Below are 26,907 nucleotides of genomic sequence, written 5' to 3'. Positions count from 1 at the left end.
GGGGAAGGTATGTAAGTCTATTGTAAGTTACTCCATCCTAACCAGAAGGGCAAATCACATGCCTGACTGGTTATTTTTGAGGGCATATTGGACACATTATCTGGAAAAAAAATCTGCATCTTGAAGGAAATACTGAAATTCAGTAAGTATTTTCACGTTAACACTAATTCTTACTCCAGCTACAAATCACTGTCTTTCAAAACTGAACTACAAATATAACCTTAGTAAGTTTTCTTTTCTTTGACATTATTATTTCACTTTCAATTCTGATACTTACAAAACTTACATATCCCATGAGTCCTTTTTATAAAGCTATGTTTAGAAGAATAGTTAAAACAAGTAAGGGGCTTTTGGTGGTGATGGGTGTGTGTGTGTGACAGTAAAAGTAGCAAATACTAACCAAACTTACCTTAGATGATGTGGTGTACATGGTGAATCTTGAATACCATTTGCTTGCTTTCTCTGCAACTCCTTTTCCAGCAGTGAACATACTGTTTCTTAGAACATCTAGTTTAGGTACTAGTAGTGTATCTAAGTTAAATGAAGGTGATGAGTGGGTTAATGTATCCTGAGATTCTTCCCTAAATGGGCAAGTAGGTGAGAAGGCTGGAGAAGACCAAAGTCTATCCCTTGGTTTCTCCTCACTTTTTGTGTAACTTTTAGATTTGGTAAGTCTCACTGGCTTAGGAGAATTAGGAGGCAAACTAGATCTTCTGCATGCCTTGACCAATGGTGGACTTTTCTTATTTAATTTATCATCACATGCCCGCTGTAACTCAATGCTTGGTGTACGACTTGTCAAAGGACTGCTCATGTTATTCATATACATCACAATTTCTTCAGCTAAATCACGCCTAGCAGATGGTGTTGAAATGCTTTTGCTATCATCTTCATCCTCCTCCTCTTCTTCTTTTTGCTGCTGTTCAGTCTCAGCAACCAAAAGAGAGAGGGGATCAAATCCTGTTGCGACATCAGTTTTTTCAAAAGGTTTTACTGAAAAGCTGCTGTTAATACGTTGAATCCTCTTGGGATTTTGTGTAGCAACACATCCTGCTTTTGATCCATCTGTTTCACTGTCTAAGTCTTCTAAGTCAAAAATAACAGGAGACTCCACTTTATCTGCCAAATAGTTAGAACCATCAAAAGGTGTATCATCATCACTAGATTCCTTTTCTAGACTGTCTCTTTTTGATCGTAAAGGTGGCTTCCCAATATCAAGAGTATTTGGTCTTGTGCTTTTTGAGATAACATTTGAAAGAATTTTTGCATCAGCTCCCAATTTTTCAACTATATCTCCAGGGGTTGCTTCCTGGTTAATTCTATTGAGCATAAATCCCATCAGTACCCCTCCACTAAGATTACGGTTTCTATTTCCCCAGACCACTTGCTGCTGCAAATTAGTTTCATTGTCACTTTTATGTCTTTTCCTGAAGCATCTACTTTGAATGTTTTGTGTTTCATTTGTATCCTCAAGAGATGATATTAAGAGCAGCTCAGGTGTGTGTTCTGAAAAACAAGTAAAGTGCTTTTAGCCATGAAAATATAATAGCAAATATAAGTCATCTTAAATATTTAAAATTCTAGTGATGAAAATGATAATAGCAAGCACTCACTGAGTGTTTGCTATTTGACAGATACTATACTAGACACTTTACTTATATTTCCTACTGTAAACATTCCAACATCCTTATGGGTTGAGAAAAAAGGAACACTCAGCGAGATTAATTATCTAGCTCAAAGTTACCCAGTCCTTAAGAGACAGAACTGGGATTCAAACTCAGATTTGTCCAATTATAAAGGATATGCTCCTAGACATCAGGATGTACTGCTTTTTAAAAATGTTATCAATTAAGATTTATATTTAATAATGAATTTATATTAATTCTACTAAATAAATTACCATGGTTTTACAATTGTGGTTATACTAGATGACCTTGAGATTCTGAGTCTTCCTTTTTTTTTTTTTTTTTTTTTAATTTGCTAGACACAGGGTCTCACTATGTTGCCCAAGTTGGTCTTGAACTCTTGGGCTCAAGAAATTCTTCTGCTTTGGCTTCCCAAAGTGCTAGGATTATACGCTTGAGCCACCATCCCAGCCAAAATTGTGAATCTCCTGCTTATTAAAATGAAAAAAGAAAAAACATCCAAAATACGAAACAAAATAGAAGTATGTTAACTTTATCCATAAATAAAGGTTATTTTTTAAAACTCCACGTCCTTATAACTATAAATGGGGCTAAATAATTTTACCCTTGCTTAACATATTGATTGCACATTTATACCAGTCAAATGTTAATGGCCACTTCACATTATTTGGAAATACTGTTCACTGCTTTCTACCAAATTACTTAGATGACAATACTAAAAGCAGAAATCTAGATCTCTGATCACTTTAATTGTTCTTACTATATGTGGGAGTCCTCTAAAGCATTAGTCTAGGTATAGTATCATCAACTATTCTTCTTACGTGCTTTATCCACAGAATTAGCTCTCTATAGCCAGACAAGTATTGAAAATGTGCCTTTTCTTGTCATATGATGCATGCAAATGGCAGGGCAAGAGAGTGGATACTAGAGGTCATAAAAGCCTACATCTAATATTACTTAATAAGCATATACCATTAACAAGAAAAATGACATATCAGAGAGGCAAAGTTTATTCTTTTTTTCATCAGCTTACGATTGAGGACATAGGAAATCAAGAACACACTTTCTTCTGATATTCTGGGAAATTTTCTGCTTGACAGGTTAAATATTACTAAAGACCTGGAGGAATATTGTAACCAAAAGATAATACTCTGGAATTGCATTTAAATAGATGTGCAAGGGTTCCTTTGCAAAGTCAGTGATATGCTATGACCTGAAGACCAAGCTGGTTATCAGACTTTACCAGAGGTTTGCAAACTATACCAATGAGCCAAATCTAGCCTGAGGCCTGTTTTTGTACAGTCTCAAATGGTTTCTACATTTGCAAAGGGTTGTAAAAATCATGCACCTAGAAGAATAGGTAACAGAGATTCTACGTGCCCTGCAAGGCCTGAAATACTTACTATTTGGCCTTTTACAAAAAAGTTTGCCTGATCTTAAGTTTACACACATGCTGGATGCTGCATGCCTCTAACACAAAGACTGCAAACTAACTTCCTTGGGCTAGGTGGCTCTATGACATAATTCCGGCCAGTGATATTAAGGTATAGTTTTTGAGGGTTTTTGGAAAAATTATTTCCTGACAAAAGAAATAGATATGGCTGGTGTTTCTCTTCCCACTCTTTTTGACTTGATTGAATAGGTGATGTGTGGAGTTACCAGTGGCTATACTGTAATAACGGTTAGGTCAAAAGAACTGATGGCAAAGCCCCTGAGCCAACATTTAGAGCAAGTGCTTACCTCTGAATTTCCTGTTTGAGAAAAATAAACTGCAACTTCTTTAAGCACTGTTAATCACATATTCTGAGACTTAAAGCTGAAAGTATGCCCAGCTGATATAGTAGCCTTTTCTCAGATCTTTGAACACGCAGTGGGATTCCTTTCTACCAAACAGCCTTTTCATACATGCTTCCTTCTGTGTGGAATGCATCCTCTCAATTCCTCCTCTCTGACCCCTACCCTCATTTATTTTCCACTCATATTTGAAATTTAAGCTAAAAAATGATATGCTGAAGGAAGTCTTCCCTGACTAACAACCCCAAACCCAAGACATATCTATTACATGTTCTCATAGCAACTTACTGTCCTTTTTCACAGTATTTAATCTAAGAATACTTTCACATTTACTTGATAAATGTCTTCCCATCCCTTCTACCTGCTTTCTCCATGAAGGCAGGATCTATGTTTATTTTTTGTTTCTTATTATAATATACTCCCAGTAGCACCTGACATATAGTAGAATCTAAAAGAATATTTACTGAATGAATACTGTCTATTAGGCAGTAACTGCAGCCAACAAACCAACCTGGAATATAATACATTATATTATAATGTTGAAATATTATATTATGGGTAGCTAAGGATAAAAAGTAAAGGCACACTAAAACCAGAATTAGGCTTAGAGAAACATCTCAGAATTAAACTTCTCTGTGGTTGAACACTCAGTAATTCAATATGTATTTATCAAAACATTAAATTCTCAAGATAATCATGAGGGCTGGAGCAGAGGCTCATGCCTGTAATCCCAACACTTTGGAAGGCCAAGGCAGGTGGATTGCCTGAGGTTGAGAATTTGAGACCAGCTTGGCCAACATGGTGAAACCCCGTCTCTACTAAAAATACAAAAATTAGCCAGGCGTGGTGGTGTGCACCTGTAATCCCATCTACTAGGGAGGCTGAGACATAAGAATTGCTTGAACCCAGGAAGCAGAGGTTGCAGTGAGCCAAGATCGTGCCACTGCACTCCAGCCTGGGCACCAGAGTGAGCCTTTGTCTCAAAAAAAAAAAAATCAAGATAGGGTGATGATTTTATTTCAATATCCAATCAAACATTAAAACATATCTTTATTCTACTCCTATATATGTATATATTTACACACAAACACAAACACACAAGGGTGTTCAATGATATAAATAAAATATTCATATATTGTACTGCAAAACATAAATAAACCCGAAAAATGCTTTAAATCCTAGTATGTACAAGTATATAATAAGTATTCCTATATATCCCATGTATGGTCTTTGGCAGCAGTAATAAACCCATAGTACTTAATAGATGAGAGTTTTCAAGCCAAAAGCATCAAGGATAAACTAATAACTTTACTTCACACCAAAGAAATCTACTCTACACTTTTATAAAATTCACTTTTTCAGCATATAGGGTAACTGAAAGCCAGATGATTAGCCAGATGCTTATTATTCTGACAAAATGTCAAGATCAAAGGATGGTGTACAATCATATTTACGTAAAAAAATTAAACACAGATCTTAAGAGGAGGGCAAGCATGAACAGACAGCAATGAAAGAACAATAAAATAAAGATCAAAGGCAAGTTATTAAGAGTTATAATTAGGAAATTAGTTACAAAGGACTAAATGGTTGTGAAACAATTCTATGACATTGAGGAAAAATTTTTTAATGTTTATGTTACAACAATTATCTAACAAAGAAATGCAAAATAAGAGTTATAGGTGATCTAACTTTCTTTTGTTTGTTTGATAGATAGAGTAGGGATCCGCAAACTTTTTCTATCAAGGGCTAAAGAGTAAATATTGTAGTCTTTGCAGGCCATGTGGTCTCTGTCACAGCTACTGAACTCTGCTGTTGCAATGCAAAAACAGCCACAGATAATACGTAAATGAATGAGCATGTCTGTGTTCCCACAACTTTATTTATGAAAACTGATGTTTGAATTTCATAAAATTTTCATGTGTCCCACAATATTAGTCTCCTTTGATTATTTTCTGACAATTTAAAACTATAAAAACCATCGTAGCTTGGTTAGCTTGCAGGCTAGTATAATAATAGGCTTCAGGGCAAATTTGGTCCTTGGGCCTTAGTTTGCCTTTCCCTGAGCTAGAGGCATATCTAACTGTGTTACAAAAAAAACCACAAACACCATTGCAGCAAAAAACAGAGATATTTTAGCCTTGACAGCAAATGGTCTTCAATATTTTTTATATTACAACATCATGCAAAAGTAAGCTAATACAAAAAAAATTTATTAGGTAATCACACTATTAACACTAAAAACTCCAAATCTTATGTCTATTTAATCCCCTAAAAATGGTCCGGTAAAAAACTTTGAGGCCAGATATTATTCTACTTCTAATCTGACTTTTCTACTAACTATTGACAATTTATGTGACCTGCCAATCACTGAAGTATGCTTTAGTTTTCTCATCTTTACAATAGTGTTAATATCCCCTTTGATATAAGCATTTCTATACTAATAAATATAAAATAATATATAAGAAGACCTTGAAAAGAAAAATTATTGGGTATTGTTACTTAAACTATCTGAAGGACTATCCTTTTGCCTCTGGAAAAACAGGAATAATATGAAAACTAATAAGCCATATATTTCATTTGAAACTTAACTAGATGTATGGTACCCTCAGACTCATCACCTCTCCTGATGTCACTTTCCCCTTCCAAAAAGTCCCAACAGTCTAAACTCAAAAGATAGTATACAAGCTGGAGGTTTACCCCTATGCCTTGCTATAACACAAGCTTGAACACAGCATGTTATAAAATATAGAACTCAAGTTACTAAGCTATACTATGAAAGGCTGCACAAAATATTTTTTAAAATCACCTTGGAGAATTAAGACTATCAAAAAAATAAGTAATCACTAGTCATACAGATACAATTTATTCTGCACATAACACAAGTGTACTATTCAACTTACCCATGCTTTCTCCTGATATTTTATCAGCACTGTTGTTACTTGTACCAGTGAGGCGAACGATACTGGAAGAATTTTGATAACTGAGCTTAGGAAGGCAATCAGCACTTCCTTTTGCACTCTCACTCTCTGACACTGTAAAGATGAAAATGAAAAGGTTAATAAAATGAAATCTATATACACGTAGGAGGTATCAAGAGAAGTTTTCAGTTCTACATATTTTTACTTGAAAATAGGTGATAAGAAAATATTGAAGACCTCTATATCTGTTTGTCAACCACAAATAAGTGATTTTACTTATTTGAGGCCTCGAAGTGTAGATCAAACTACTGAATACTGATCATGCATGAGGTCCATGCACAAATTTTATATTTCCTCACTGATTGTAAAGGAGTGCTTTTGGTGGAGTGGGGAAGGGGGTAAATATAATCACAATCTATTAAACAAACTTTTTTTTTCTTTTTTCAGGTCAGATGGGTGATGTGCTGATGTCGTAACAAGGTTCAAGGGTGGCACATCTCACAAACATGCATGAATACCCAATCATCACGCTCATGAACTACAAAAGGATCAAAAGCTTTAAAATATTGTTAAATCTCAAAAAAGAAATAGTTTCAAGAAATGTATATACAGTTCTACTAAATACATGTATTTTGGGAGTTACATAGCATTCATTCTAATGGTATTTGATTTGGGAAGTGTTTTGCCACTGAGGCTATATACTTCATACATAAAGCATTTGTATAAGAGTATGTGGTGGCTGACAGGGCATGTAATGGGAGAAAAGAAAGAGTTATATGGAAAAATGGAAAGTAAAACCAGCACTTTTATAAAATCACCTATATTTTCTATGAATATAAGTTCTCAATTTTATACAATATCAACTTAAACAATACCTACAGGAACTACAATCACTCCCTTTTTTATCTTTTTCTTCTTGAATGTCTTCAGTAGATGTATCCCCTCTTCTAACTTCATCTTTAGATAATGAATTATATCCAAGATCAGACTGGCCACCTGGTAAAAACAAAAATAAACAAAATTCTATTAGAAATTTCTTTAGTGAGTGCAACTGGAATTAGGAGCAACATACTAGTGTTTGGATTTTCTTATAAATTTTTTTCTGGACAACTTCCAATTTAAAGCATTATTCTGTTAGCTACCCTTAAAGCATTATTTTGTTAGCTACCCCTTCCATCATCTCTATTAATATAAGAAAGAGATGATCTCGAAATAATTTACTCTTTGTTCCACACTGTAGTCAAAAGTAACTACGTATATTCACACTACTGTATGAGCTCCAAAAGACACAGACAAATCAGACATTCTTTACACAAGTCCATGACCTTTCTAGTTGAAAGTCTGAGTTTCAACTAAGCAATGGAGAAATCTGCAAAGAATTTATAACAGAACATTCATACATAGGTCACTAGCACTAAATGTCTAAATGATTTTACAAAAAAATTGGATTTCTTCAAATTTATTGATAAGTAATTAATTTTCTAAAAAATTTAGCCGAATAATCATTGAACTGTATGTGAGTACAAATACATGGGAATGAGATAAAAATCTAGTGTTAAAGATATTGTTAAGAAAAGCAAAAGGGGCTGGGCGCAGTGATTCATGCCTATAATCCCAGCATTTTGGAAGGCTGAGGCAGGCAGATCACTTGAGCCCAGGAGTTTGAGACCAGCCTGGGCAACACAGTGAGACCTCATCTCTACTAAAAATAAAAAATAAAAAAAATTAGCCAGGCATGGTGGCATGCACCTATAGACACTTCTTGGGAGGCTTCTTGGGAGGCTGAGATGGGAAGATCACTTGAGCTCAGGAGTTCAAGGCTGTAGTGAACTATGATTGCACCCCTGCACTCCAGTCTGGGCGACAGAGTGAGACCCTGTCTCAAAGAAAGGAAAAAGGTCTATTAATATAAAAAAAATTTCTAATACACTGCTTTGCTAAAGAGGCTCTGCATCATTTTTAGAAAATTGTTTTCACCAGATTAGTCTCAAAAGATAAGGTTTTGAATCCTAGTTCTCTATCTTAGGAGACATGTGATTTTCAGTAACAATGTAACCTTTTTGTTTGGATTTGAAGTTCCCAAATTTGTAAAACATAAGGTTGTTATTATTATATGAGACTATATATGAAAAATGTTTATAAACTTGTAAAGCACTCTCTAAAGAAATTATATTATGTATCACTAGATATTCACTTCAATATCTTTGTTATAATTTTTTTTTTAATCAAACTTCAGGTCCATTTCTAAAGAAACTATAAATAGAAAAATCTGAGAATAATCTTGATGAAATTCATGCTTTTATTAGGTTTTGCACTATTTTAAGATAGCCTTTTTTTTTTTTTTGAGGCAGAGTCTCAACTATGTTGCCCAGGCTGGAGTGCAGTGGCGTGATCTTGGCTCACTGCAACCTCCACCTCTTGGGTTCAAGCAATTCTCATGCCTACGCCTCCCAAGTAGCTGGGGTTACAGGAATGTGCCACCATGCCTAGCTAATTTTTGCATTTTTAGTAGAGATGGTGTTTTGCCATGTTGGCCAGGCTGGTCTCGAACTCCTGGCCTCAAGTGACTTCCCTGCCTTGGCCTCCCAAAATGCTAGAATTACAGGTGTGAGCCACTGCACCAGGCCTAAGATAGCCTTTTTAAAAGCCACAGTTAAAAGATAAGATTTCTTCATTTGTAAGAGATAATGCCAAAGGATAACTATTATAACTGATTAAAATCACACTGCATAATCAAGGAATAAAACCAATCAAGGAAGAATAACTATGAATATTACATTCAACAAAATGAGCTTACATTTATTAAACTTAAAAGTAGGTATAAAGTAAGACAGACCAAAATAATATTGACATTTGCAGAGATAGGAGCCTTCATATTTTATTAGTAATGCTTCAATTTTTAAAGTTTCTGTCCTTTAAGAGTTTGCTCTTATCTGTAGTCAAAAGTCATGTGTAATTTTTGAAATGTAATAATAAAAAGAACAGAATTATGTAAATAATTTATTTTTAAGTGTGTCAACTGTAATAATAGTTAAGAAAAGCTGATACACAAACTTACACTTCTATGAAATTAATGCCATCTTTGGCACTATAATTCTAGCACTGAAGTATACAATTCTATATACACATATATAAACATACATATAAAATATACAGTTCTATATACACATAAATACATATACATACATTATGTGTATATGTATTATACACACGTTATACATATACTACACATACATATATAATATTATACATATATTATTTTTTACATATATATATATATAAATTTTTTTTTTTTTTTTGAGACAGTGTCTCGCTCTGTCACCCAAGCTGGAGTGCAGTGGCTTGATCATGGCTCACTGCAGCCTCAACCTCCTGGGTTCAAGCAATTCTCCTACCTCAGCCTCCCTAGTATCTGGGACCACAGGCAAGGGACACCATGCCCAGCTAATTTTTGTATTTTTGTAGAGACAGGGTTTCGTTATGTTGCCCAGACAGTCTCAAACTCCTGGGCTCAAATGAACCACCCACCTTGGCTTCCCAAGGTGCTGGGATTACAGGCATGAGCTACCACACCCAGCCTTAAAATGCTATATTTTTACATATTTAAAATGTTTTATTACAACTTGTAAAATCACTTAAGACTCAGAAGTCGCAAAAACATTACAGTACAGAGAGTTCCTTGGTACTATTCACCTAGCTTCCCCCAATGATAATACCTTACATAACCACAGTACCTTGGCAAAACCAGGAAATTGATGTTGGTACAATACTATTAACTTAGATACAGAGCTATGCTTCTTTTTTTAAAAGACTCTAATATCATTTTCATAATTTCAAAGAATTTATTATAAGAAAATGATAGGGTAAAGAGATCTATGTCTACACAGAGTTAACTGGATTATCATGTACTAAATACTTGAATAAAGTGATTTATAACCTCTCTTAAAACTTTTATTTCTGGCCGGGCGCGGTGGCTCAAGCCTGTAATCCCAGCACTTTGGGAGGCCGAGGCGGGCGGATCACGAGGTCAGGAGATCGAGACCATCCTGGCTAACACGGTGAAACCCCGTCTCTACTAAAAATACAAAAAATTAGCCGGGCGTGTTGGCGGGCGCCTGTAGTCCCAGCTACTCAGGAGGCTGAGGCAGGAGAATGGCGTGAACCCGGGAGGCAGAGCTTGCAGTGAGCCGAGATTGCGCCACTGCACTCCAGCCTGGGGGACAGAGCAAGACTCCGTCTCAAAAAAAAAAACAAACAAACAAACAAACAAAAAACTTTTATTTCTATTCAAATAAAGAATGAATAAAATTTCATATAGTTATTAAATCATATCAAATAAAATATGTAATATATAAAATTAAAAAGTGACAGTTAAACATATCACTGAAAATGAAAATGTAAAAAAACATAGGCTAGCAAATCTAGTTTTAAAAATGTGCCATATGATACATAAGCATACACAAACCTGTACTAGATCTATCATCAGTAGCATATACTTTGATTAAACCCGTATTAAAAGGTGCCTGCTCCACAGTGTGTGTCCCATGACCACTATCCATGCTGCCATGACTAACAGCATCCAGGTCACTGCCATCTGCTTAAGAACACAATTTGACAGCATTTTACTACTCAGAGAGGTACCAAAAATACACATTAATTTGTTGCTCAAGCTAATAATCCACCAATGTAATACTGAACATGAAAAGTGCCACATACTTAGCAAAATACAACTATAACAAATAAACCTATTGTGAGTTATTAATGAACACTAAAACACACAAAGGTTGTCAGAAGTTGAAACATTTAAACAGAAGTGAAATCCGGTGGTTTTTAAATGGGAAGAGTAATAAAATTTGCTTAATAAAACTAAAAACTAAAACATTCAATATTTTAAAACTATTTAAAATTTCTAAAAATGTAAACTGTAGCTAATCAATTAATTTTGAAGAACAAGTAAAACACATACATCCCTTACCTGAGAGAGCTATTTGTGATAAGTGTGCATGTTTCTTTAAAGCTCTTTTGAACTGTGTTACTCCTAAAACAACATTTCTTACTTTTGTCCAAAGAAAATAGCCACTACGACTTCTTGAAGGCCAGGTACTTTCCAAAACAGCCTATTCATTCAACAAAATAAAATAATTAGTAAAATAATTTTTATAAGTGAACATATATTGGTTTCAGAATAAAGCTAAAGAATATCAAAGTAGGCCAGGCGTGGTGGCTCACGCCTGTAATCCCAGCAATTTGGGAGGCTGAGGCAGGTGGATCACTTGAGCCCAGGAATTCAAGACCAGCCTGGGCAACAAGGTGAAACCCCGCCTCTCCAAAAAATATGAAAATTAGCCAGGCATGGTGGCACATGCCTGTAGTCCCAGCTACTCAGGAGGCTCAGGTGGGAAGATCAATTGAGGCTGGGAGGTCAAGGCTACAGTGAACCATGATTGCGCCACTGCACTCTAGCCTGGGTGACAGAGTGAGACCCTGTTTCAAAGTAAGAAAAAATCAAAGTATATTGTATAACATAAAAGACAACTAAAGTCTTCCTTGATTGACAAAATGTATTTTATATATTCTAAAATAAATGCCAAATAACCCCCTGCATAAATTATTTCTGCCATTAAATTTAACGTTGTATAACGACAAAAGTAATACTCTTTATCCATTAAACCAAGGTATTTACCTTATTATAATAACCATAAGTAATGGCATTGGGGTCAATACCAGCTTTCTGCATTTCAAAAAGCACTCGAACTGCAAGCACTGGCTGATCATATTGTCCACAGAGTTGCATAAGAATGCGGTAGCATACCTGAAATACAAGTTCAAAATTGTACAGAAACACAGATGTCACCATGTACATAAATCTAGAATAAAATAATGCATTTTAAACAATAATTGTGGCAGGGCGCAGTGGCTCATGCCTGTAATTCCAACATTCTGGGAGGGCAAGGCAAGTGAATCTCTTGAGCCCAGGAGCTTCTGACCAACCTAGACCACATAGTGAGACTCTGTCTCTACGAAAAAATTAAAAAACTAGCCAGGCGTGGTGGCACATGACTGTAGTCACAGCTATCTGGGAGGCTAAAATGAAAGGACTGCATCTCTTGAGCCCAAGAGGTTAAGACTGCAGTGAGCTGTGACTGCATCACTGCACTCCAGCCTGGGTGACAGAGTGAGACCCCGCCTCAAAAAATAATAATAATAACAATAAAATAATTGTTACCTCATCAGGTGGATCCATCTTCTTTGACTGCATTTTTTTAAGCACATCATATGCTGTTTTCAGAGCCCTAACTTTTGAATGACAGACTTTCACGTAAGCTGGGAGACAAATAAACCACAGTCCATAACAGTGGCGCAGTAGACACCTAGACCACATCTGAGGGATGGAGGAGTACCTCTTTGCAATTTTATGGGCTGATTTAATCTCCTGGAAAAAATATAAAGATCTTACTAATAAATTTATGCACTTAGGCATCTTTGAGTGCTAAACAAGTACAAGTCATATGCTTTTATAATGTTTCCATAACAAAATATGTCTGTAATTAATGTGTTTTCAAGTTTCTGTTTGAATCTGTATTAAACAGCATATAAAATAAAGTTCTAGGACAAGAGAACTAGTTAATTTCTTTAAGTCAGATTGCTCCATCTTCAGAGTGCTTTGGGGAACATCATAATCTAGTAATAGTTATATATGAAGTGATAAACCATATTACAGGAGGATAAATATCCAATTTATTTCTTGTTCTAAAATTTGATTACATGAAGAATGCAATAAAGTACCTGTTTTGTTCTTCTGAACATGGGCGAAGGGCTATTAGGACTACTTGATTTTGAAGGCAATTTGTTCTTCTTTGCTTGTAGAAATCCTTCAGGTCTTTCAAATAAATTGTTCCTAAGAACTGGAAATCCATTATAGCTGTTTAGAAAAGACAGAAAAAAAACAAAAAATAGTTCTCAAGCACACATAAATGATCATAGTGGTTACAGGTTAATATAATTATGACCAATAACTTCTTCACTTAGAATTTAACTATCTTTCTTTGTCAGGCTGTGATATATACTCAACAAATATTCATGCTAATGTTGCTCTTCTTACTATAATAATTAGAAATGTAATAGCCAAATTCAGACACAAATTAGTTTTTGAGGAAAAGGGAAAAACATATAAATGAACATGACATCCAACGCCAAGGTAACTTAAGCAAACTTTTAAAAGTTAGTACTCTTGTTAATACATAGCAAACATATTAGATAATATGACAGTTGGTAAAAGGCCCACCAAATTAAGACTCTTTCAAAAAGGGCAATCATTAATGTCATTGCTTTGGATTGACATATTTACTATTGAACTTCCCTTCTTAGAAAGATACAAATAACCACCTTAGGTTTAGCACATTAGCACACCAGGCCTTGCTCTCACATTCTCATGAATTGGTTTGTCAGGTTAGCTAGAGGGTTCAGGGCACCATTTATGAGAAAGAAAATTGAGAAGGTCAAGTAAGAGGAAGAAAAGGTTAGAATAGGTCCTCTATTAGGGGGTAAACCTAATAAGGGTGCTAGACCAAGATGCTCTGGACATTTCAAAGCTAGCAGCTAGGGTGGGTGCAGTTAGTGCATGCCTATAATCCCAGTTACTCAGGAAACTAAGGCAGGAGGACTGCCTGAGCCTAGGAATTCAAGGCTGTAGTGCACTACGGTTCTGCCAGTGAACAGCCACTGCACTCTAGCCTGGACAACATAGTGAAACTTCATTAATAAATAAGTAACTAAGCGAAAGGCAGCAGTTAGGAAAAAGATATGCTGAAAGAAACCAAAGCAGCCCCCTGAGCAATACACTTAACCTGTTTAAGAATACTATATAATATTTTCTTAAAGGCATATAGTTTTAATTAAGAAGAAACCTAACTATAATAAAAGAGGGTAGACAATATTTTTTACACATTGCAATAGTCAAATTACATAGAATAAGAAAATATTAGTAATGATTCAATGTTGAGTAGGAAACAGCAAAGAAATCCAGGAAAACCATGTCCCTTAAAAAATTCATTGTATGTATATGATGAGATAAGAAGACCATTTTGTGTGTCTTATTTCAAATGCCTCACTATTTTACATAGACAACGTAAGTTTATGAGTAATCTCTTGAGAGGCAGACTCTGTGCTCATTAAGGACATTTATGGTGTTTTCCCAATTATGGTAATGATTGTACCAAAATTATATTGGTAGTCTGAAGAAAAAAATGACAGATTCTAAAAAAACAGAAATGTTTTCAGATAAGTAATTTTCTTTTTATTTTATTTTTTGATTTATGTCTGTTCCATCGCCCAAGCTGGAGTACAGTAGCTCAATCATGGCTCACTGCAGTCTCAACCTCCCAGGCTCAAGTAATCCTCCCACCTCAGCCTCCTGAGTAGCTGGGACCACAGGTGTGCACCACCATGCCCAGCTATTTTTTTAAAATTATTTGTAGAGATAAGGTCTTGCTATGTTGCATAGGCTGAAATAATGTGGTTTTTTTTTGGAGACAGAGTCTCGTTCTGTCACCCAGGCTGCAGTGCAGTGGCATGATCTTGGCTCACTGCAACCTCCATCTCCCCAGTTCAAGGAATTCTCCTGCCTCAGCCTCCCAAGCAGCTGGGATTACAGGCGCCTGCAACCATGCCTAGCTAATTTTTGTATTTTTAGCAGAGACAGGGTTTTCACCACGTTGGCCTGGCTGGTCTCGAACTCCTGACCTCAAGTGATCCACCCACCTCAGCCTTCCAAAGTGCTGGGATTACAGGCATGAGCCATCGCGTCTGGCCAAATTTTCTTAGAGTTAAAGGACTAAATCTAAAAGTAAAATTTAAATTAAAAAGTTTAAACCAAACCACAGAAACACAAAACTCGAGTGACACATACCAAAAGACAAAAAAGCATAAAGTACAAAAGATATTAAAAAATGAGAACTTGTTTAGAAAGACAAAGAGAGGAAGAGAGAAATTAAGACAAATATTTTAAATATCTTTGACAGAAGACATTTAAAAAGTGATACGAGGCCAGGCGCGGTGGCTCACGCCTGTAATCCCAGCACTTTGGGAGGCTGAGGCGGGCAGATCACGAGGTCAGGAGATCGAGACCATCCTGGCTAACACGGTGAAACCCCGTCTCTACTAAAAATACAAAAAATTAGCCAGGAGAGGTGGCGGGTGCCTGTAGTCCCAGCTACGCGGGAGGCTGAGGCAGGAGAATGGCATGAACCCCGGGGGGCGGAGCCTGCAGTGAGCCGAGATCGCGTCACTGCACTCCAGCCTGGGTGACAGAGCGAGACTCCATCTCAAAAAAAAAAAAAAGTGATACGAACATCATCATCACTGGCTGAAAAGAGTAGAAATCAAGTGGCCTCTGATTAATCAACATTCATAAACATCTATCACACCACTTTTTCATCTGTAAAAGGAAGAATTTAATCCAAGTCATAAACAAAGATGTCTTGAAAAATCCTTTTTCAATGAAAATAACAAACTATGATTCAATGGGTGATAGATGTGAAATGGTGTTAGAATCTTTAAACAAAGTAAGAATTATTGGAGAATTAAGAAATCTTTTAAACTCTAAAAGAAACTACAATTTTAAGTAAAAATAAATGTATATTGGGAACTAAATAATGCATTCACCTCTATCATAGCCCTTATTTTACTGTGCTTAGGACTTTTCTCTCTTCTTCACTAGACTTGAAGGCAGGGACAATATATCATTCAAGTCTATATATTTAGCACAGTGTCTAACCAAATTCCCTAAATTAACAATGATCAATTCCAATAATTCTGAATTTCCATGACTTAAAACTCATGAAAAAAATTAGTAACTTAAAAAATTATATCATACAAACCAAAGCCACAAAGATCAGCTCTACATTAGATTTAATCTTTTTGTAAACCAAGGCTATATTAATCAATCTGTGTATGAGATGAAAAGAGGAATTGAAAGTGAGGAAACCAGCTTTAATGAAAAAAAATCAAAATTCTAGTGCTGCATTTGATGTGGGGAGTCTAACTGAATGTAATCAACATTTACAAGGAGAGATACTTATGCAGACATCATTAGAGAGCTTCCCAAGTCTATATTATGCAAAATCATATATGTTTTCTTTTTATACCTCAAAGCTTAATAATGGATGTGGGATAAGCTTGCTTACCACCTAAAAATTAGGGATCTGTAAAGTTTGGATTTTTGAAAATACCACAGTCCTTAGAAAGCTACGTCACAGATGATGGATTGCTTCTCTCTTTCAATCTCAAACATTCTGCCTCTTGAATACCTGTACTGTAAAGGGGGTTCTTCACCATTGGGTAGGTGGGGGATCTCAGGTGGTGTTACAAAAACAGTATGTTCACTTTTGAAAGATTCATCCAGTTCTATAAGTCGTACTTCACCGCTCTTGTCCATATCCACCTAAAGGAGTTTTAAAAACATATATTAAAAAAGCCACATTGGTTAGCCAAGTGTTCATATAAAGGGAAGTGGTTAAATAAACCATCTGCACAATGGATACTAAACAGTTATTAAAAAAGAAGAGTGAGCAAGTTCTCTACGAGTGCCAAAATAATTTAGTGAAAATAGCAAAGTGCAAACTGTAAATAGTATATTACCTTTTGAATAAGAAAAGGTGAAAATACACATACACACACACACACACACACACACACACACACACACATATATTTATTTTTTTTGAGACAGTCTTGCTCTATCGCCAGGAGGGAGTGCAGTGGCACAATCTCAGCTCACTGCAACCTCTGCCTCCCGGTTCAAGTGATTCTCCTGCCTCAGCCTCCTGAGTAGCTGGGACTACAGGCGTGTGCCACCACGCCCAGCTAATTTTTGTATTTTTAGTAGAGACGGGGTTTCACCATGCTGGCCAGGACGGTCTCGATCTCTTGATCTTGTGATCTGCCCACCTTGGCCTCCCAAGTTACTCCATCCTAACCAGAAGGGCAAATCACATGCCTGGGATTACAGGCGTGAGCCACAGCGCCTGGCCTTTCATTTTTGCTTATATTTACATAAAGAAATTCTAGAAGGATACTAAGAAAAGTACCTATATGAGGAAGAGGAAAGGAATAGGGTAGACAAGGATGGAATAGGACCCAGATGAATACATACCTTTTTATATTTGAATATACCTTTTTATATGCAAATGTTTTGCATTTGAAACATAAGACTGTAATCAAGAAATAATATTTTTTAAATCCACATACATGTGTGTCTGTGTGACAAGAATAGTGAATTCTATATATTTTTAAAATTTATACTAAATATAACAAATTTCCCTAAGCTCTTTCAGCATATGTAGAAGTACATTTGAGTTAAACTCTAGTCACATCAATATCGAAAGCACTTTAGTAGTACTATTTCCACTAGGTACTCAATGGCAAGGTAATATCCAGAAAAAATGAAAACTTCATAGAACCTAAACTGCCCCACAAGAGCTCATAAAGAGAATAATATTGATATTAATAAAAAAGGATGTTATACATATGACAAAATACATTTCACAGAACTTTATTAGGTTAGAAATATCATATACCATGTGGATTAAGTGGAAGAGCAAGAATTATTAAGTAGTTAAACCTTTAAGATAAGGACTTAGGGCAGAGTATACCAAAAAAGAACAGAGATGAGTTTTAAAAATTTTCTAACATTTAAAGGAACCAATACATTCAAACATCTTCTTATATAAATTATTGATCACAATTTCACAGCATTATATGCTATACTCTCTTGGATTAAATAATGTTTTTAATGGTATATCCATACAGTGAACTAGACAAAAATTAGGACATGATTCAGAATTATAATAATGAGAAAAACACTCACAAAATAACAGTAAATGAGAAAAGAATCAGACTACTAAATCGTATATATATTATGATTTTTTTTTTTTTGAGACAGAGTCTTGCTCTGTCACCTAGGCTGGAGTGCAGTGGTGCAATTTTGGCTCACCAGAACCACCACCTCCCAGGTTCAAGCAATTCTCATGCCAAAGCCTCCCAAGTAGCTGGGAGTACAGGTGTGTGCCACCACACCCAGCTAATTTTTATATTTTTAGTAGTGACAGGGTTTTACCATGTTGGCCAGGCTGGTCAGGAACTCCTGACCTTAGGTGATCCGCCTGCCTTGGCCTCCCAAAGTGCTGGGATTACAGGCATAAGCCACAGCACCCAGCCTATATATTATGATTCTTAATGTTTTTTTTTGAGACAGGGTCTTGCTCTGTTGCCCAGGCTAAAATGCCATGGTGTGATCACAGCTCGCTGCAACCTCAAACTCCTAGGCTCAAGTGATCCTCCTGCCTTAGTCTCTCAAGTAGCTGGGACTACAGGCACGTGCCACCACACCCAGCTAATTTTTCTTTCTTTCTTTTTTTTTTGGTAGAGATGGGGTCTCACTATGTTGCCCAGACTGGTCTGGAACTCCTGGCCTCAAAGCGATCCTTCTGCCTCAGCCTCCCAAAAATGTTGAGATTACAGGAATGAGCCACCGTGCTCAGCAAATGTTTATTTATTTAATAGTTCTCACTCTTTTTTTAGCAGCTTCTCCCTCTCCATACTGGTGCCTACTTTCCATTCTCCAGCCATATTGTTCTCATAAAAAAGTGTGGGGTCCAGGACAACTGCTCTAGTTTTCAGTAAAGTCTATACAAATATTAAAATTTTGCACTGTAGACTCAATAGCTTGCTAAAAGATACTTCCTTTTACTTATATACCAATAAAATCTCATTTTAACATTATAAAAATAGCCATGCAATAAATCCTACATTTATCAGTTGGACATCTCTGTCTTTTGGAAAGCATGGTGACATCTGTCTCTATCGAGAGAAAAAGAAATCCAACACCCACAGCAGGATAAAATTAAAATAATTTTCATATTCTCTTCATATTTTCCCACAAGACATTAATATGCTCAGAAAACACTGGAAAGGGATTCTTGGGAAACCAAGAAAAAATCTTACCAGACTATTTGTTACACAAAACTGCCTTTAGTTAAGCACCATCCCACAGCAACAGATTGTAAGGATTTAAAATATAATCATATGAAGAACAAAAACACATGGTTCTTAAATTAGTCATAAATGAAACTCACATAATTCTCATATATTGTTTTTCTTATTTCTATTCAGTATTACCCGCTCCAGCTTCTTAAAGTCGGTCAAGTGTTTTGTTTGGATATGCTAAGATCAAAAGAGTTAATATACCATGTGAGAATAAGTGAATAATAGTACCACATGTCTAATTTTTGTTCAATAGTAGTTATGAACCATATGAGACAGTTAATGTATATTTGATGTTATTTATTTTCTATAGCTAAACGCCAGAGGTAAGAGGATTTGTTCACTTAAAAACTTAAGCTCAAAGTTACTCAACTAAGGAATAACCCTCACAAAAATTATTCTTTTTAAAGTGTTACTGATATTCAGAAAACATATGCAGATGAATAGTAAGCACTGATTTTCTGTGAGTCACTTACTGTGGTATCAAAACATGAAAGGTAGTAACAGCATTGTATAATTATTTACATTTCAGAGAGTTCTGGCTAATAACACCAGGGATACAATTAACTTCTGCTCTAACTACATATGAACTTTATTAAGATATATTTTGAGCCGGGCAAGGTGGCTCATGCCTGTAATCCCAGCACTTTGGGAGGCTGAGACGGGAGGATCACCTGAGGTTGGGAGTTTGAGACCAACCTGACAAACATGGAGAAGCTAAAAATACAAAATTAGCCAGATGTGGTGGCACATGCCTGTAATCCCAGCTACTTGGGAAGCTAAGGCAGGAGAATTGCTTGAACCCAGGAGATGGAGGTTGCAGTAAGCCAAGATCGTGCCATTGCACTCCAGCCTGGGCAACAAGAACAAAAACTCCGTCTCAAAAAAATATATATATATACATGTATATAATCTCGTGACACTTTATTTTCTCTAATAAGTCTCTTGAATTATAATAAAGCAAATACAAGTAATTATGTTTTAACGCATTAATTTTCAGTTTTGATTTCCTGAGTAGTCATTAAAATCTTTAAGTATAATGTTAATTCATATATATAAGTGATCTTTTGTTGGATCTAGACTTTGAATAGATAAATAACATTTTAGGAAAATAGTCTACCTAGAAACAATGATTATACATTTAATAGAATTTTCTTTTTCGAGACTTCTCAGAATTCATAATCTTTAAGCAATGATTCCAGTCACCTTCTGCATGGACTATTATCACATAAACAACAGGTGGCCTACAGAAAATCCTAGACAACCTAATGTATTAACTATGAGTACTAAGATATGCTCCTTAGGACATAATACCCTAGTTAGCAAAATTACAAATCTTGTATATCTTAGATATTAATATTTCTTTAAATCATGTGACTTAACTAGGAATCCTGAGTTCTTAGCTAAAACAGAAACTTGTGAATGGGATACATAAAATAGGCCAAAAATAAAAGGGAATAATATAAGACTTCTCTCTTCTCACGGTTACTTGGATTCTGACAACCAATTCAGTGTTCTCATGTGGATTAATAAATTTATTGGCTAAAGCATGCTATTGGCAAAACCTTGGCTACCAATTTGGTCCCTTATGATTCAGTAAGGTTCGCACAAGGAACAACAGTTACACAAACGTATGCCACTGTTCGTAAGGGAAGCTCAGTGAGAACATATATACAACCAATGGAAGCCCAGCACCCGTGAGAAAATCATTCAAAGTTGGTAATGCCAGACAGAAACATCATCTTTATATATAAAAAACCCCCCACAATTGTTCTTATAAAAAAGAATGTAGAGGAATTATTTTTTAAAGCACACCTTTCTATTTATTGCCAATATTTAATTTTATAAGCACTGATATGGTTTGGATATTTGTCTATTCCAAATCTTATGTTGAAATGTAATCCCCAATGTTGGAGGTGGGGCCTGGTGGGAGGTGTTTGGGTCATGGGACAAATCCCTCATAGCTTGGTTCTGTCTTTGTGGTAGTGAGTGAGTTCTCTCGAGATCTGTTTTATTTAAGTATATGGCACTTTCTACCACTCTCTCTTGTTCCAGCTCTGGCCATGTGACATGTTGGCTCCCCAGTGGCTCCCCGTGGCTTTCTGCCATAACTGTAGGTTTCCTGAGGCCTCACCAGAAGCAGATGCCGGCACCTCGCTTTCTATAAAGCCAGTAGAACTAGGAGCAAATTAAACTTCTTTTTTTTATAAGTTCTCCAGACGCAGGTATTTCTTTATGGCAACACAAGAATGGCCTAACAGGGGTGCCAAATAAGGCAAACATAAAACTTTGATTAAAATATTGAAAAACAAGTTCTTGGTATAATACTCAAATAAAGACAACACTGTCAAGGAGCTATGACATTATCTCTTCAAAATAAATAGGTTTTCACCACAAGCAGTGGCCACTCCTATAAACCCAGCACTTCGGAAGACTACTACAAGAGGATCACTTAAATCCAGGAGTTCAAGACCAATCTGCGCAACACAGGGAAACCCTGTCTCAACAAAAAATTAGCCAGGCATGATGGCATACGCCTGTGGTCCCAGCTACTCAGGAGAGGTGGGAAATCACTTGGGCCCAAGAGGTCGAGTCTACAGTAAGCTGAGATCGTGCCACAGCACTCCAGCCTGGGTGACAGAGAGAGGCCCTGTCTCAAAAATAAAAAATAATAAAGAAAAAAAAAACAGGTTTTCAAAGCTTTATAGACCAGAACTCAACATACAAAATGCAGGGTTCCACAAGTCTGTTTGTAAGTAGGTTATTCAAAATGTAGAAAATAAATCTTCCCCAAAAACAATGTACTTTCTGGGGTGATGAAAATATTTGGAAGTCATGGTTACATGGAAATATATATTTGTCAAAACTCATTAAACTTTGTACATCAATGGTGTATCTACTGTTTGTATATCTCAATAAATCTGATTTTTAAAAATGTCTTAAAAAGTGGTTAGCATATCATTCCACACATACAAAATTAATACTTCATTGTTGTTGGTTTTTGTTTAGAGACGGGGTCTCACTATGTTGCCCAGGCTAGACTCCAACTCCTGGGCTCCCCGCTCAGACTCTTGAGTAGCTGGTAGTAATTGCTCTTGGGATTAAAGGTGCACACCACCATGCCCGACTTTTAAAAATTTAACACATATTTATAGCAAAACACTGCTACCATTTGAAGTATGGCTAATCACCATTTATAACAGTGTTTCTATGGGAAAATGAATTGAGAATTTTAAGCAGGTAATGGCATGTATCCATCTTTTCCCTATTCCAAAGCATTTTCAAGAAAGAACTAGGGATGATATTTCTGGATACTTTCATTTGTTAATTCCCTAACAGCACCAGAAATAGTATTTCTCTGTATCAATCATCCCTCAAGTGTTCTAAATTGAAGGAAAAGGTAGATGTCTACAAGGCTCTGAATGTGTTCCTGCTGTTCATATGTATAAATCATTCAAAAATTGAACATTTCTGTTATGAAATGATAAACCAAATGAACCATTAATCTATAAACGTGAATAAAACCCAGTTAAAGGCAAAAATAGTCATAATATTTTCTACTTTTTAGTTTATACAACACTACTCTGAACACTGAGATAGGCAGCTATAATTATTCCTCCTCAACACATTTTAAAAACATACATAAGAAAACAACATATAAAGACTAAATGACTAAAGTCACAAGTATAATAGTCAAGATTAAAGTACTTCTGATTCCCAATGTAGTATGCTTTTCCTATTATACTATTTTCCTATTCATAGTGAGAATCACTTCTCATTTTTATAAGACACATTTGGTACTTATTTAACAATCAGTAAGGCCAATTTCATGTTAAACTAAGAACTGAACCAATTTCTGAATATCAAGGGATGAGTTGTATTTTGGCTGTTGTGTTAAAAAAAACCCCACTGATTTTCTTTCACAGTCACATAAATTTGAAAGTGATGGACTTTTTAAAATAATTTTAACGTTACAAATTGTTGTGATCATATATAATAAAGCTTTTATTTCTTCCTTTTTTCTACTATCATGGCCATAAGATCATGGTACTATATACCTATTCAAATACAAATTTACAGGAAAGTTTAAGTATAGTATAAGTAACTTCTTCCCTTAATCTTTGAGAGTAAGCTGCTGAGCTGATGACCCATCATCACCCCTGAATACTTTTATACTTCCTAGAAAGACATTCTCCTACGGAAATACAATCAACCGGGAATTAACATTGATACATTATTACAGGAAATCAACACACTAATACATTACTACTATGTAATCCTCAAACCACATTCAAGTTTTGTCGATTAACCTAATAATGTTATGCCAAAAGGATCTAGTTCTTAACTAAGCACTGCATTTGGTTGTCAAGTCTTCTTACTTCACTTTAGACAAGTTTCTTCTCCATTTTTACTTTATTTTCTTAACCTTAATATTTTGTAGATTACAGAATAGGTATTTTGTAGAATATCATTTAATATGTGTTTGGTATTTCCTTGAGATTATACAGGTCACACATTTTTGCAGGAATATTACAGAATTGATGTTGCATTCTCATTGTAACCTATTAGGCGAACACAATGTTGATCGTTATAGATGATGTTCATTTTGATAACTTGATTAAAATGGTATTTGCCAGGCTTTTCCACAATAAAGTTACTCTTTTCTCTTTTGTCATTAATATGCATTTTGTGGGGAGGTCCTTAATAACTATGTAAGATCCTGCTTCTCATCAGATGACTTTCAGTTGATTGATATCTGTGTACACTCATGGTTTCTTACTCAATGGGCTAATCTGTTACTAACATTTGATGCTCAAATTGTCCTAGATTTGCCTGTGGAAATCCCTTCAAATTGACTTCTGTGTGTGTATTTTGTTGTAACATGTCTCCATCATTCTTAGAGCAATTCTTGGTTTTCTAGCACAAGATATTTCAGGTCTTATTGCCTAATAATGTCCTTGCCCTAAACCTGGGGCTGGCCATTTCTCTGAGTCCTGATTCTTTTAGTGGAGAATGGTATTTAGAAGTCAAAATCTATACATTAGGTGTGCTCATTGCTTTTGGGGTGTGGCTGCTTCCAGGTCCTCTCAATGTACAGAGGTAGGGAATATACGTGTATATACACACAGACACACGTACTTACATCTACATTTATTTCTGTACCTATCATTGAAAACCAATGATACTACACCAAATCTCCAATTCTATTCCAACACTACGGGGTTCAACTTAGTTTTCTTCACCTCTGTATTTGTAAATCTCTTCTCTCAATAAGAAACTTTATTATCTTTGGCCAGGTGCGGTGGCTCACGCCTGTAATCCCAGCACTTTGGGAGGCAGAGGCAGGCGGATCATGAGGTCAGGAGATCGAGACCATCCTGGCTAACACGGTGAAACCCCGTCTCTACTAAAAAAATACAAAAAAATAGCCAGGCGTGGTGGTGGACGCCTGTAGTCCCAGCTACTTGGGAGGCTGAGGCAGGAGAATGGTGTGAACCCAGGAGGCGGAGCTTGCAGTGAGCCGGGATCGCACCACTGCACTCCAGCCTGGGTGACAGAGCAAGACTCCATCTCAAAAAAAAAAAAAAAAAAAAAAAAAAGGAAACTTTATTATCTTTAATATACTTATTTGATCAATCTCCCCCATATGTAACATTCTCCCATCTGTACCACCACCCCTCTCCCACACAGATGACTTCTTCACCTTAATGTGGTTTTGACAACCCCCTCCAGATCAAATCCTGCCCCACCATGCTGGCACCTCTCTCATCTAGATGAAACTCAGACATGTCATTTGCTTCCCTTGCTATCCCCATGAGGATACTCTCCTCACCCTGCTCAGACTCTGACACTGCATGTTGTCCTCACCTCTGTATGAGTGCTCTTCTCATCCTGTTTAGGTTCTGACACCCTGTAGCAGTCTGCCCCTGAACATGGACACCCTCTTTAAACTGCCTGTCCTCTGATTCTCCATGTTAGACCATGCCTCTCCAGGAATACTCTCCTTACCTGGCTTGGGCTCTGACATTCCAGCTAGGCTGTTCCTCTCTCTCCACCCTGTTTAGGTTTTGAAACCCCTCTCTGGACTACCATCCTACTACCTCCTCTCTCTCCAGCATGAATACCTGCCTTGCTCTGTCCTACCTAACGATATTAGGACTGAAGGGAAAGGTTTCATACATAAATTTAAAATTACAGAACTAATTAAGCTACGAACTCATTCGCAATTGTAGAAATATTCAGCTAAAACATTTATTATACTTTTACACCTACTTTCAGCATGTGATAACCCATATCAGACAAAAAGGAGAGGTGAAAATTACAGACGTTCAAGTTGGAGGTGCACAGGCTGGCAAAAAATTCCCGGTTTTGTAAGTGGACAGGGAGGGTTAGGGACCTGATTGCTAAAATAAAACTTATGATTTAGTAAAATTCTACAAGGTAATTGTAAGAGGTGCATTCTATAATTTCTAGCAGGCTACCAAAACTTTCATTATAAGTGGTCAATGATGAAAATGAAATTAATTTCAATTTCATTAAAAGCTATAAATAGAAACTATAACTCATAACATTTATAACAGTCACACAAAATAAGTTAGAGCACTGTAGATGTACCGTTACTTACTTTATCTACACAATCATCAAAAAATGCCAGGCTTGCATCTTTGTCGCTAACAAAAGAACATTCTTCAATGAAGCGAATAAACATTTGTGTTTTGGTCATCATGTTATAGAATTTTTGATGTGACCGGTCCCGGCTTCTTAAGAAAGCTGTTCAACATAAATATATAATGTCAGAATATATGATATCATTCATAGATTCACAGAATATTTGCACTAGAAAGAATCTGAACAACCATGTCATCTATACCTCCCGCACCACCACCATTTCACACGTGCCCTGAGAGGGAAAATGACCTGACAAAGAAATAGGAGAATAGTAATAAAGGAACATAAACCCAGATCTCTCAAATCTTCATCCAGAACTGTCTCCACTGTTCTCTCACCATCTTGAAGATTATAAACTAGCATATTTGAAAATTGCTCTCCTTTCCCCAAAAGCTTTGCATATTATGTGCACATACTTGCTCTCACACTCTCTCCATATAAATATATATATCATATATATAAAAATGGCTTTCTCAAAGCAGCAGTAACATTCCCTCGTATTCATTCATGTTTGTGTCTTACTTATTGAAAACAGAGAAAAGGTTTATTTCCTGATTCACCTTACTAATTATGCTCAGTTACACTGCACTTGGGCCTTCTTTCAGGCCCAGGAATTCAAGCTCTTTCCAGTCTCAGGGACTGTGTAAACCGTTCTCTCTGCCTAAAACACTCTCCTACTTTACCTTTGTCTGGCTAATTTCTACTCATCTTTCAGATCATGGATCAGATGTTACTTCTTCAGAAAAGCCTTCCGTGATATGAGGTTGTGAACTAAAGTTGTTCACTCATTATTTCCAATTGCCTATCCTCTTGACTATAAGCTCTCTGAAAGAAATAAC

At 36.1% G+C, this 26,907-nt stretch overlaps 1 protein-coding gene and 1 non-coding gene across 9 annotated transcripts in view; both read right to left on the bottom strand.

The window, feature by feature from the left end:
- DENND4A (DENN domain containing 4A) overlaps positions 1-26,907 on the bottom strand; it is a 147,585-nt gene that overhangs the window by 37,074 nt on the left and 83,604 nt on the right. For 4 of the 8 annotated variants that reach the window (XM_063638853.1, XM_063638854.1, XM_063638851.1 and 1 more), the window contains 9 exons: positions 26,025-26,170; positions 16,666-16,799; positions 13,145-13,280; positions 12,585-12,791; positions 12,042-12,170; positions 11,334-11,475; positions 7,238-7,354; positions 6,341-6,472; positions 410-1,506 (listed from right to left, as the gene is read on the bottom strand). In XM_063638853.1, coding sequence (XP_063494923.1) covers positions 410-1,506; positions 6,341-6,472; positions 7,238-7,354; positions 11,334-11,475; positions 12,042-12,170; positions 12,585-12,791; positions 13,145-13,280; positions 16,666-16,799; positions 26,025-26,170 — 2,240 coding nt within the window. Of the gene's footprint in view, positions 1-409; positions 1,507-6,340; positions 6,473-7,237; positions 7,355-10,823; positions 10,956-11,333; positions 11,476-12,041; positions 12,171-12,584; positions 12,792-13,144; positions 13,281-16,665; positions 16,800-26,024; positions 26,171-26,907 lie in introns of all 8 variants that reach the window. The other 4 variants (XM_063638850.1, XM_055278093.2, XM_063638848.1 and 1 more) reach the window with 2 other exon arrangements.
- Positions 6,805-6,908, bottom strand: LOC129483789 (small nucleolar RNA U13). The gene has a single exon (XR_008658284.1). It is a non-coding gene; the product is annotated as a small nucleolar RNA U13 (small nucleolar RNA).

This window comes from Symphalangus syndactylus, chromosome 5 (genome assembly GCF_028878055.3).
Source record: "Symphalangus syndactylus isolate Jambi chromosome 5, NHGRI_mSymSyn1-v2.1_pri, whole genome shotgun sequence".
Classification (NCBI taxonomy): domain Eukaryota; kingdom Metazoa; phylum Chordata; class Mammalia; order Primates; family Hylobatidae; genus Symphalangus; species Symphalangus syndactylus.
The sequence above is the reverse complement of the archived record's forward strand: the minus strand, read 5'-3'. Positions and strand labels throughout refer to the sequence as shown.